Genomic DNA, 13,587 nt, shown 5'->3' with positions numbered 1-13,587 from the left:
GCAGTCCCTTCGCGGCGGGTGGGTCTCTATCATGCTCCACCTCCTGGCATGAGGCACCAGTTAAATGGACAACAGATGCCCCCAGACTTGGCCTTCAGGGGCCCAAAGGGGAAGAAGCTCTCTTTGACTTTAGAAGAATCTTTTGGTCTCTGTTTGGTGGCTTCACAAGCTTCTGCCCTTCCATCTTTGCCACTGCCCCCCCCCCGCCACCCCCATCACCCACAGCCTCGGGCCGGGGCCTCGGCATTGTTCTCTTGGACTTTTCCAACTGAAAAGTTGGAAACCATGAGCACTGCCCTCGCCCCACCCGCGGCCGCTCACCGACACGGAGGCAGCCCCGCAACAGCGAAGAACAAGGAAAGTCCCCACCGACCGAGCTCTCGCTCTGTGCCAGGCGCTGGGCTACGCAATCCACCCGAGCAAACCTGCTTATCCTCCTGCAGCCTCATAAGGTACATGCAGGACCACTGCGTGCCCATCGTACGGATGGGAAAGCCGAGGCACAAGAGGTGAAGTCACCTGCCCGAGGCCCCACCCCACAAGTGGAGTCGGGATGACCTCATGGATCCTCTCTCCCCCTGGTCAGCCCCCTGCCAGCCCCCAGCCCTGATGCCCTGCTTGTGCCCGTGCTCTAGCCCCCCTCCGTGGCTCACCGTCCCAATGTCCCCGAGGGCGCTCCCCCCTTTGCTTCTGCCGAGCAGACATCGTCTTCTGCACTAGGGTAATGCTGCTCCTCTTTACGGCCAAGGTCCCACGTCCCCTTCCGTCAATGCCCTGACTGTGCAAAGCGGTGATCCCGACACGAGCACCTAGCAAGCAGGACCGGCAGGAGCCTGTCATTTAGTCATTTATGTGACATGGGTAAAACAGGGCCCGCTCCAGGGCAGCTGTGTGGGGGTAAATGAGTCAGGATCTCGAAAGTTCTTCGGGCAGTGCCCGGCCCGTAGTCGGTGCTCACTGCTTGTTAGTGGGTTTTGTCACTAGTGTGTCCAGAAGCAAGCTAAGAGTCTCCTGGCGTCATCCGATCTAATTCTTTGAACAACTAGACAGAGCAGCCACTGTGTGGCCCCCATTTCGCCGTTGAGGAAACTGAGGCTTATGGAAGTATCTTGTAAGACGGAGACTTACGGGCAGGAGAGTCTCGCTCCCAAGCTCCACGTGTTAACCTTGAGTCTCCAGAAACTCCCTGTGTGTGTGTGTGTGTGTGTGTGTGTGTGTGTGGCATTTGTGTGCCCCCTAGACCGTCCCTCGTGGGCGCCACGCTGCATGGAGAGAAGCCGGTGCCCCTGGGCTCAGTATCCCTAGTGTTGGGCACGGCCCTGCATGCCGTGGGCACCGAGAACTCGAGCCGGACCGAATCAGGCTGAATTACACTGCATGGTGCTCAGCTCCCATTTCCGGCCGGGGCGCCAGTCAAGATCACAGGGACACAGAACGCAGGCCTCCACAGGAGGTCTGTCACACGGCCCGGTGCCCCGAGCCCGAGGTGCTCAAGTTGGGTAGACCCGCAGGGAGTCCCATTTGTAAACATTTTAAACTCTGAGTTTTCATTTCAACGACAATCTGAAACCATTTCGCCAATTACCAAAACGAAATTTCTTTTCTGCAGTGATCAAAGTGGAATGATACTGCATAGGCTAAACCTCCAGTTCCTCAAGCTGGCATTTCTCCATGTGCAGAGGATGTGTTCTCAGGGGCCCACGAGATCTTTCTTATTTAAAAAAAAATTTTTTTTAATGTTTATTTATTTTCGAGAGAGAAAGAGAGAGCATACGTGGGGGAGGGGCAGAGAGAGGGGGAGACAAAGAATCCGAAGCAGGCTCCAGGCCCTGAGCTGTCAGCACAGAGCCCGACGCAGGGCTCAAGCTCACGGACCGCGAGATCATGACCTGAGCCGAAGTTGGACGCTTAACTGACTGAGCCACCCAGGTGCCCTGAGATCTTTCTTACAGACATTACTTAAGGTAAAGAAGAAATGGCTTCTCTGTGCCACAGAGCTGTTTTTGACTTTGAGAGTTTTGGAAGAAGCCCTCCAGGCCACGCCCATGTCCTCCTCTCCGTGGGGGAGGCAAAGCGGGGTCAGCGTGGAACCAAGCATCAGGGGAGGTGGCGTGGAGACAGAGTGGCTTCTGAGGGGCTGAGCCTCCCGCATGAAGCCGTTTCTCCACACGTCCACCCCCCTGCTGGGCCCAGGGTTTGCACAGACACAGAAGGGCAGGGTTTGCACCTGCCTGGCAGACCGGGGCCCTGGGAGGCTGTGCTCTCCCTCAGCCCCTGGGTGATGTCTTCATGGCCTTTTTCACAATTTGCAGTAATATTTTTCTTTCCTTTTTCTCTTTCCTGTCTCTCCCACTTGGCTTACAGCTCTGTAGGTATTAGGGACCCTGTGTGTCCTGTTTGATTTGTATCCCCAGAGCCTAGCACTGTGCCTGATGGTAACTTGAGAACTACTGATGAATCAATAAACCCGGACAAGGCGACCAACTTCTCTGATTTCTCCACTGCAAACACTGAGAATGGAAACGCCTACTTCACTGAGTGAGAAGAGTTTACTTTGATTTTGGATGTGAATGACCTGGCCCCGTATGTGGTTCAGAGACGTGTGTGCTAAGAGGTCCCCCAGTTCAGCCACATCAGCTTACATATGTAACAATCATATAAAAGATAAACTATTAGAGTTATCTGCTCTATAAAAGGTTGAAATAAAAAATGTCTTTTATGTACCTACAATGATGCAATTTACCAAAAAAAAATTCTTTTTTTTTTTTTTAAGTAGGCTCTATGCCCAGCACGGAGCCCAATGCGGGGCTCAAACCCGCGACCCTGAGATCCAGAGTTGGAAGCTCCACTGACTGAGTCACCGAGGTGTCCCCCCCCCGCAAAAGAAATTTGATGTAGCCTTTCTGAAAGAGATTTTTCAGTGAGGTGCTCCTGTTCTGCCCACCTCCTCACTCTCACCCTCCTCCCTAAATGAACCAAGAGCAGCTGAACGAAACAGACGGAAGAGGAGACTGGAACACGGCTGGAGAACAAGACGATCAGAACCTGTAACGCAGGACAGGGTTCTATTTTCCACTTTCTAATCCCTGGAGGGCCCTGAGTATTTTATGCTCACAAGCTTTTGGTATGCGGTGACCTCAAAACTGAAGTGTGCAAAGCAAAGACGGGTGGGACTGTCAGGCTGAGGGCGGGGTAGGCTGGAAAGGCCCAGGCAGTGGCTGTGGGTCTCGCGCGGGGCTGGGAGACTCCCAGCCTCTGGGGCTGCGGGACAGACTCACCAGGACGGCCATCTCCACGACGTCGGGCTGCTGAAGGAACTGCGGGTCCACGGTCGGCCACGCCTGAAGCAGCACGCCAGCGTCCCAGGCATAGTGGGCACACAGCTTCCCGGGGACCTGTTGCAGGCCTGCAATGCCAAGGCACAGAGGGTCACTGAACACGCAGGGCTCACGGTGGGGGGGGGGGGGGGGGGGCAGGGGGAGTCGCTTTCGCCCCGGCACAGCCCGGCGTGGAGCTGCCTGAGGCCGCACTATGGCTTTTTCACAGCCGGCCAGGTGCCCCCCCACTTACTCTGGCCTGGGTTTATGGGTAGCCCCCCCAACTATTTTCAACAGCGCCCAGAGCTGTAAAGATGGGTGGACACGTGGTTCTAAAGTGTGCATTTTGGGAACAACAAGGCCGCTGATCTGGTCTCTGCGGTTCTGTTGATGAAGGAATGCCTTTGTGCTCCTGAGAGCGGATCCCAAAATAACGAGCTGTGCTCGCTTCTTTTTCTGCCTGTGATTTACTTGTGGTCCGCGAGGCCCTCCCGCCGGGTCCTTTTACTCATCATCACTGGAGCCCACATGCTGAGAACAGCACGGCGTTCCTTCTTGACCTTCTCAGAGGGATCTCAGCCTTCACACTCGACCTCTTCTCGAGAGGGGCTCCTGCCAAGGGCTGAGCTGGAAAGAGCTGGCCTTGGCTCGGGTGGGTGGAACCCGAGGAGGCGGCGAGGAATCAAAGCCCACAAGTCTGTGTCCCAGAGCGCGTCATGCTGCGGATCCAAAGCAGGCACAGGCGGGCTCCACACCTGCAGGGCTGCCCGGGGACTTCAGCCGGGGGCTTCTGAGCAGGAAAGGCTTGGCCTGCAAAGTCGCTGCCGATCTCATGAGCACAAGAGAGGCCCCCAAACGTGCAGGAAAGACACGCGTCAGACAGCAGATCCCTGGGCACTACCAGTGCGGCCGCACCCTGACCGCCTCCTCGTCCTCCTGGAGGCGGGCCCTGGACGGGGGATGGCCGTGAACGTGGCGGCATTCCTCACGCGGTGATTGGCTTTTCCGGGGGTGGCCCTTGCACACCTCCTCCTCGTCATTAGCCTTGAGCCCAGAAGATGCGTTTGAGGGAGGAGCCCAAGCCTCAGCGAATGGTCTGAAGCCAGCTCCGACGCAGAAGGAATGAATCCCACCAACACCAGTGTGCCGGGGACGCTGTGTTGGGACCGACGACGTTTTATTTTCCCCAATGGCAAAAGTAATGCCCGCTCCTGGCAGAAAAGGTCAGACTATAAAGAAGAAAATCATGTTCATCTGGACAGCATGTTTTAAGCTTCTTGTTTGGGAAGATAGTAATGTATTTAATGGCTAGGATATATATAAACCAACCCCACCAAAACAACCCACTACCGTCAGGATCATGCTGTATATGGAGTTCTGTATTCCTTTTGTTTCACTACTTTAACATCATAATTAATCAGGGAGCCTGGGTGGCTCAGCCCATTAAGCGTCCGACTTCAGCTCAGGTCATGGTCTCACGGCTTGTGAGTTGGAGGCCCGCGTCAGGCTCTGTGCTGACAGCTCAGAGCCCCCTTAAGATCTCCTGCCCTCCCTCTGTCTCTGCCCGTCCCCTGCGCATGTGTGCGCTCCCTCTCTCTCACTCTCAAAAGTAAATAAACATTTAAAGAATAAATAAATAAAATAGTGATTAATTTCATGGGAAAGGATGATATACAATAGCACACATAACACGACTCCAGTTTTAGTAAATGTTTATATGAACGGACAAAAGGTCACAGGGAATGGAACACAATACCAGCAGTGACTGTATCTGGGAGGTGGGAGCACAGGTGATCTTTCTTTCTTGAAAAATTGTTCCTTGGGGCGCCTGGGTGGCGCGCAGTCGGTTAAGCGTCCGACTTCGGCCAGGTCACGATCTCGCGGTCCGGGAGTTCGAGCCCCGCGTCGGGCTCTGGGCTGAGGGCTCGGAGCCTGGAGCCTGTTTCCGATTCTGTTCTCCCTCTCTCTCTGCCCCTCCCCCGTTCATGCTCTGTCTCTCTCTGTCCCAAAAATAAATAAACGTTGCAAAAAAAAAATTAAAAAAAAAAAAAAGAAAAATTGTTCCTTAACATTTGTTTATTTTTTGAGAGACAGAGACAGAGCGTGAGTGGGGGAGGGGCAGAGAGAGAGAGGGAGACACAGAAACCGAAGCAGGCTCCAGGCTCCGAAATGTCAGCACAGAGCCCGATGCGGGGCTCGAACTCAGGAACCACGGGATCATGACCTGAGCCGAAGTCGGATGCTTAACCGACTGAGCTCCCCAGGGGCCCTCTTTCTTTTAATGTGTTAACAGATTCTCTACCAAAAACATTGAATACTTCAGTAATTTGAAAGGGTATTTTGAAATCAAGGTTTCCCACACTGTGAGATCAGTTCAAGATTTTTCTTCTGTTTTTTTCTAATTTTTTTTGTCTTTTTATTTTTTTTTTTTAATTTTTTTTTTTCAACGTTTATTTATTTTTGGGACAGAGAGAGACAGAGCATGAACGGGGGAGGGGCAGAGAGAGAGGGAGACACAGAATCGGAAACAGGCTCCAGGCTCCGAGCCATCAGCCCAGAGCCCGACGCGGGGCTCGAACTCACAGACCGTGAGATCGTGACTTGGCTGAAGTCGGACGCTTAACCGACTGCGCCACCCAGGTGCCCCTGTCTTTTAATTTTTTTACCTTTTAAAATTTATTACTTATTTGAGAGAGACACAGACAGCACAAGTGGGGGAGGGGCAGAGAGAGAGAGGAACCCAAGCAGTCACAGCACTGCCAGCACAGAGCCGGACGCGGGGCTCGAACTCTCGAAATTTTGAGATTGTGACCCGAGCTGAAACCAAGAGTCAGACGCTTAACTGGCTGAACCACCCAGGTGCCCCTCTTCTGGTTTCTTTGTAGGGTTTCTTTGTGTTCCCCGTTGAATCAGCTGTGCCTTTTGTGGGTGACGTGAAAGAACATTACACGGTCAAGTTTCCAAACCTGGTTGGCAGAGTCAACCTCCTCTTCCCTGTCGGTTTGTGATTTTTCTTTTACAATACCCTGTAGTCGGGATGGTTTCTGGATTCTCCAAAGCTCTTACAAGTAGCTCCTCAAAGTGGCCGTCTGCGATTCGGTAGAGCTCGGCCAGAGCGTGGACCAACGTGCGGCTTCCTCGAGAGGGTCGTGCTCCTCAAAGAAACTGGTCGGCCTACCCCCCGACGTGTGCGTAGAGGCAGAGGTGATCCACCTTGGAAGCTCAGGCTGCTTATCTCCTCGTGGGTTGTCACAGCCGGTTCCCAGACCGGCCCCAGGTCCACGGCTCACTCTGGAGCGGCGCTGACCCATTCGACTCCGGGCACCTCTGTCGTGATTCTTGTGCTGGTATCGCGCACTTATGTGTTGCTTATTGTATGTTTTACTCTCTGGCACTCTCGCTGTAACCCCGTGCTGCCAGTCGGTCTGAGGGAAGTGAACGCCTGCCAGAGTCTGAGAATCGAGCGGCATCAAAGATGTATTCCTGGGGCCCAGCTGGCCCCTGTGCCCCGGGGTTCCAGCACTTGCCAATGGACCTACTCCACTCCTGACAGATGTGCGTTTTGGCCGAAGCCGAAAGGAGCTTCCTGCTTGTTCCTCAGAAGGGGTGCTATTATGACTCCTATCTAAATACAAGACAGAGGTCACAGGAGGGAGATAATCACGTCTTTATTTTAGCAGGCTGGCCCAGTCTGCCTTGTCCTGTGACCCAGCTGCAGCGGGACGGATTCCAGACCCTCCGCATGGTAATTGTACAGGATGCCTGGGAGATGAAAGGGCCTCGGACACAAATGTTCTGGGCAGAAGCTGTTACAAATTCCACAATAAAAAAAAATGAGGAAGCCCGGCCTTCCTGGAGCGATCAGGATGCTTATTTATAGCAGCCTGGGTCCCTGCCAGGGTTTCCCTATAGACAGGGGTGGGGCCATCCTGCTCAGCGGGGAGGAACAGAAACTCCTGGTGGGTTCTAGGCCCTGTTTTTGCCTCTCTACTCTTTAGGGAGGTAAAAATACCCAACATTTGCATAGCAAAAACAATGGTTTCTTTACATGACACAGCCCGGGTCGAGAGCTGGCCTCTGGGTTTAGCACCTGGACAAAGTCTGAACACTTTGGGAAGTGTCAAGGCCGTGGAGCACAAGGCTACCATGCGGGGGCCGGCTGTTGCCTACGGCCCACCCCCTTCCGACCCCTCCTCTGGGAGAGCTGTTGTCACTGACCTTCCAGGCAAGTGACCGAAACAGCTGAACCGAGCCTCCTCTCGTGCGCGGAGCACTGGCAAGGTCGCCACGCCGCCGTGGCAGCCAGGAGCAAGTGCTGGGGCGGTCAGGGTGTCTGTGGCCGGCGGCCTCTCTTGCTGGCTGTCACCAGGCCGGCTGCCACCCCGGCCCCGCGCTCTCACACACACGTAAGGGTGGGCTTGGGGACTCCATGGCCTCTGATCCCCCCCGAGCCTCATCCAGCCCTGGCGATTCCAAGGAAATGGACAGGATGTGATGCTGCTAGATTTTGGCTTTTGCCCACAGACGGGGTCCTGCTGACTTTCTTTTGAAATAACGACACTGACACGCACATGCGTATTCGTACGTAAAATGTCCTCAGACCATCAGTGAGAACTTACTCTCCTTTACAATGGACACACACACACACACACACACACACAATTTGTACGTTTGTAATTTTGTTGAAATTGAGGAACATAACACATACGTGTGGCAAAATGCTACACTACACTTTTTTACAGCCACTTTTACGAGGAAAAATGGATCCGTGGCGGCAGCCTGGGGCTTTGAGGGTTGCGAGTTACTTCGGAACGCCTAAGCGGGGGAGGGGGGGGGGGCACAGGGTCACCTTGCTGTGACCTCACAATTACAGAGCCTTCGTAGGGTGGGACACAATGTGGCTGGTAAACAAAAGAACGGGTACGCCCGCCCGTAAGTGTCGATACAGAATGCCAACATCTGCATAGAAACAGATACACATTTCACGGACTACATGCATGGAGTTCTAGTGTCAGATTAAATTCTTTTTTTTTTGAAGGTTATTGATTTATTTTGAGAGAGAGCATGAGTGGAGGAGGGGCCGAGACAGAGAGAGAGAGAGAGAGAGAGAGAGAGAGAGAGAGAGAGAGAATCCCAAGCAGGCTCTGCACTGTCAGCAAAGAGCCCATGTGGGGCTTGAACTCATGAACCGTGAGATCGCGACCTGACCTCAACCGACTAAGCCACGCAGGTGCCCCCTTGTGTTCTCCTTTTCATGGCCACCACCCCCTCTGCCCAGTCCCTAACCCCCTGGCAACCACTACTGTGTTTTCTCTCTCTATAAATTAGTTATTTTGAGAACGTTATGTATAAATGGACTCAGAGTATATAACCTTTTGAGACTGACTTTTTTCACCCAGCATAATCCCCTTGGGATCCATCCACGCTGTTGGCGGTTAGAAAAGTCATTTTTCAGGATGATGAAATTAGATCTCCAACCACAGTACCACCAAGAAGCTCCCTGGTGGGTGACTTTCTGCCTTTTTACTGTCCACCACCAAAGGAAACCTTGTGTCCTTCGTCTGGAAACAGTATCAGTACTCCAAATACACAAAATTGCCCTAAGCGAGCAGCCACCACCCCTTGTCTGGATTAGGACAACACCCTATTATGGTGCACAAAAGAGAACTGTGTAAATTCAGACGTGGTGTCTTGAGCTTCTTAGATCCAAAACTTCAGGAAGGAAAAAAGATTTCCTCATCCTGTTACAGCTTTCGCCCACTGCCAAGACATTGGTTCTGTTTCCTACTGAAGGTCTTCACTGGCTCTTGAAGGGACTGGTAGGGGACTATTCAAGCTCCTCTGAAACGTTTCCTTTTTATCCACAGCGATGGCGGCCATTTAGCCCACAGGGCTCCGGACCTCCCCTAGGGGACCGGTCTCAATTCTGCTGCTCTCTGGGAGAGAACCTGTCCTGTGAAAATCTGCTTCTCTAGGGAACTCTGGGAAATGGCCATTTCTGACCGTCCCGCCCCTCGCCGCGTTCCCTTTTATAGCCATTCTGAGTTACCTTCCAAAGATGCGGGAATGAAACCTGAAGCCAACGTGAAAGCTGAGTTTTCTAGAACAGACACGTGCGTGTGAAAACTGTGCAAAGCCTTGGCTCAAGAATGACCGGCGGTGTGAGATGACAATAATGAAGCTCCTCTCGACACAGGGCTTCTGTCTGCAAAGGACTTCCCACACCTGGAGACACTGGCCCTCTTTAGTTCTGGGAGGGCCGGGGAGGGGTCACATCTCCATTCTCTCCTGAGGGCACCTGACCCAAGCCTGTGAGTCAATGACCAGACTGCCACACCAGGTGCGGGGACTCCTCACTTGACCACGTTATGGCCCCAGCTGCTCATTCAGAGGGGGCCACACACACACAGGGGGAGAGCCCGGAGACAAAGGCTTCCCATTACTTCTTTGAATTAAAAAAAAACAAAATTAGGGGGCACCTGGGTGGCTTAGTCGGTTGAGTCTGACTCTTGATTTCGGCTCCGGTCATGATCTCACAGTTCGTGGGTTTGAGCCCCGCGTGGAGCTCTGTGCTGACAGCACGGGTCCCAGTTGGGAGTCTCTCTCTCTCTCTTTCTCCTGCTCTTGTGTGCACACACATGCTCTCTCTCTCGAAATAAATTAACAAACATTAAAAACAAAAACAAAAACACAATTAGTTGCCATGAATTTGTAAAGCGTGAGGGAAGACCTTAACTAGAAGGCCCTCGCCAGCTCTCCCACAGATGCCCCAGAATGGAGCGTGGCACATAATACATGCTCTATAAACCGACTAAATGAAACACTGTAGCAAAACTAAGATTCAAGCTATACGTACTTGTAACACAGCTCACAAAAGCCACACAGCTCACAAAAGCCACGTGTGCTGTGTAGGGAGAATCATGGAGCAAGGTCTAGAACAGGCCTTTCTATCCTAATACTTTAGCATAGGTCTGTTGAGGATCCTGTCGCATAGCTGAAGGACAGACTGGCAGGGCCACGCCCACAGTGCAAACTCGTATCCTAAGACCTGACAGGGAGGGGGCCCTGGGGAGAGTAGATCCGGCCTGCCCCCTCCCCCACCACCCTGCAATACAACTGAAGGGGCAGCCAAGGAGGGGGTTTCAGCAAATCCCACTGACTTTACTCTTTTGTGGGAGAAATGAAATGAGGGAGGAAAACAGAGAATGAGGGACAAAGAAGATAAAAGAGACATGTATATTCCAGGATAAGAGGGAGTTTATTGCAAGTTAGACTGGTTTGCTTTAGAGCAAAGGAAGACTAGGAAAGAGTGAACAGCACGCCATTTAAAAAACGTAATGTGGCCGCCAATGCTAAATGAAAGAGCCAGGTTTCCTTCCCCAGGAGATAAGAAAAGGCTGCATAATACGGCAACAGCATAGCAGGGCCTGTACCAAACTCCCTTTGGGGCACTCTGTCTATTCCGCAAAGAACGGGCAAACGACTCATCCTTTATAGTCTAAGACAAGGCAAAACACAGAAGGAAACCAACACACTTCATCGGGTGAAGTCGGTGAAACCCTCATTTCTAAACCTGACCACGCCTACTGAGAAAGGCTTGTCTTCCTCAGGAGAATAACGGCCAATTTCTAAATAAAACTCTAGCAGATAGAATTTAACGGTACATTAAAAGTCCACAACAGGGGCGCCTGGGTGGCGCAGTCGGTTGGGTGTCCGACTTCAGCCAGGTCACGATCTCGCGCTCCGTGAGTTCGAGCCCCGCGTCGGGCTCTGGGCTGATGGCTCAGAGCCTGGAACCTGTTTCCGATTCTGTGTCTCCCTCTCTCCCTGCCCCTCCCCCGTTCATGCTCTGTCTCTCTCTGTCCCAAAAATAAATAAACGTTGAAAAAAAAAAAAATTAAAAAAAAAAAAAAAAAAAGTCCACAACACCACGGTCAAGAGAAATCCATCCCAGGAGAGCTTAATATTAGGCAATCGATTAACTGGACCTAAGTCATATCAACGGAGCAGAGTGGGGAAGTTAAAAGCAAATGATACAAACACCTTAACACTGGAAGAATGGATGTTAAGTAAAATACAGCTCCCACTCCTAATATCAGTTCTGGAAAACAAGGACGGAAAGCTGTTTCCTTAACATTATAGGGAATATCTATCCTCAACCCACAGCCAACATCAAGCCCAACAGGGAAGCGTGAGTTTCCTTGCTTAAAAAAAAAAAATTTTTTTTTTTAATGTTTATTTATTTTTGAGAGACAGAGACAGAATGCGAGTGGGTTAGGGGCAGAGAGGGAGAGGGAGACACAGCATCACAAGCAGGCTCCAGGCTCTGAGCTGTCGGCACAGAACCCGATGCGGGGCTCGAACTCACAGACCGTGAGATCATGACCTGAGTCGAAGTCGGATGTTTAGCTGATTGAGCCACCCAGGCGCCCCGCATTAGTTCCCTTTCCTTCCGGAAGTGAGACAGGGCTGTCTGGCACCAGCATTCTTGAATGACCTGTAGGGTTTTCTAAGCAGTACGTACACACACACGGAGACCTTTCTAACCATTAGAAAGGAAGACAATACTTATCCTTATTTGCTGATCACAGCATCCTAAAAAATCTAAGAGGATTTTTAGCCCTTACACAACGTATGAGAAATTGGAAGGGAATCTGGGTCAGAGAATAAGTACGCAAATAAATTTTAAAAAATTACATGCCAGCCATTACCAGTCAAAAATTGTAAAAGAAAAAATATTCCAGTCACAAGAGCGTAGACAAAATACAAGAACAACGACAACAAAAAACCCACTTGAGAATAATCTTAAGAAATGCATGGGACTGGGCACCTGGGTGGCTCAGTTGGTTAAACATCTGACTTCAGCTCAGGTGATGATCTCATGGTTGGTGAGTTCAAGCCCCACATCCTACATCAGGCTCTCTGCTGTCAGCGCATAGCTCACCTCAGATCCTCTGTCCTCCCCCCCACCCCGCCCCCCGCCCTCTCTCTGCCCCTCTCCTGCTCTCTCAAAAATGAACATTAAAAAAAAAAATGCATAGGAGTTACATGAAAAAAACTACAAAACTTGACTCAGCACAAAGGCAATCTAGAATAAAGGGCCAGACAAGGGCAGGGGTGCCTGGCTGGCTCAGTCGGTAGAGTGTGAGACTCTTGATCTCAGGGTTGTGAGTTTGAGCCCCATGTTGGGTGGAGACATTACTTAAAAATAAAATTTAAAGAAAACGGGGGAGGGGAGGGACAGACCAGATGGAAGTCTGGAAGGGGTAAAAACGGGAGACCTTCCCAAATTAATTCTAGGTTTAGCCAAATTTCAATCAAGATCCAAGCATTTTAATAATAAAATCAGGGGCACCTGGGTGGCTCAGTCAGTTAAGCGTCCAACTTCAGCTCAGGTCATGATCTCATGGTTTGTGGGTTTGAGCCCTGCGTCGGGCTCCGTGCTGACAGGTCAGAGCCTGGAGCCCGCCTCGGATTCTGTGTCTCCCTCTCTCTGCCCCTACCCCACTAGTGCTCTGTCTCTCTCTTTCTCAAATAAAGACTTTAATGAATAAACATTAAGAGTTTAATGAATAAACTCAAATAGTTTAATGAATTAAAAATGTTCAATGAGTAAACGTTAAAAAAAATTATACCAGAGTTCTACTGAGAAGAAAAAACAGGTGAGAGGAGCTAAAAAAAATTATGAAAAAGGAATGAAGGGAGGCTAGCCCACCAGATGTTAAAACCGTATGGAAAAATCCAATAATTAAATCAGTGAAACAGAACATACGCTTGAAAAACAGGCGTGGAGTGGAAACGGGGATAACTTTTCAGGAAAATAATCTGGCGACATACATCAAGAGTCTTAAGAACATTCCTAACCCTCCCGCTTCAAGGACATCCTCTGAAGCGGGCACACAGATTTACGCACAGAATTGTCCACAGTGGACGATGGGAACGAGTGTTAGACACGTGACTGGAACAGTTACCAAAGTCATGCCTGTGGACAATTAATGCAGTCATGAAAACCGTTTACGGGTTAAAAAAAAAAAAAAAATCAAAATGTTGACAGATGTGTCTCGTTTTCAAACTGGAAATACTCGGAAGTGAATTTTTTGCTCACCCGGGGAAACCTCATCGGAGGAAGCCCGTGTAGAGGGTGGCCGACCTGTGCCACACACTCCCTCTTGAGTCCGTCCCCGCAGGCCACACTAGGCCTCTGACACTGAGGCCGAGGCCCGGGGGCCCGAGCCCCTCTAAGACTTAACCACCCACACTGGCCACGGAA

At 51.3% G+C, this 13,587-nt stretch overlaps 1 protein-coding gene across 6 annotated transcripts in view; it reads right to left on the bottom strand.

The window, feature by feature from the left end:
* The window catches only part of LARS2 (leucyl-tRNA synthetase 2, mitochondrial), a 190,162-nt gene that overhangs the window by 4,198 nt on the left and 172,377 nt on the right, over positions 1–13,587 (bottom strand). For all 6 annotated transcript variants that reach the window (XM_047851020.1, XM_047851019.1, XM_047851016.1 and 3 more), the window contains one exon: positions 3,279–3,406. In XM_047851020.1, coding sequence (XP_047706976.1) covers positions 3,279–3,406 — 128 coding nt within the window. The remainder of the gene's footprint in view (positions 1–3,278; positions 3,407–13,587) is intronic.

This window comes from Prionailurus viverrinus, chromosome A2 (genome assembly GCF_022837055.1).
Source record: "Prionailurus viverrinus isolate Anna chromosome A2, UM_Priviv_1.0, whole genome shotgun sequence".
Lineage (NCBI taxonomy): Eukaryota > Metazoa > Chordata > Mammalia > Carnivora > Felidae > Prionailurus > Prionailurus viverrinus.
Note: the sequence above shows the minus strand (reverse complement) of the source record. Positions and strands in the feature narration are given on the sequence as shown.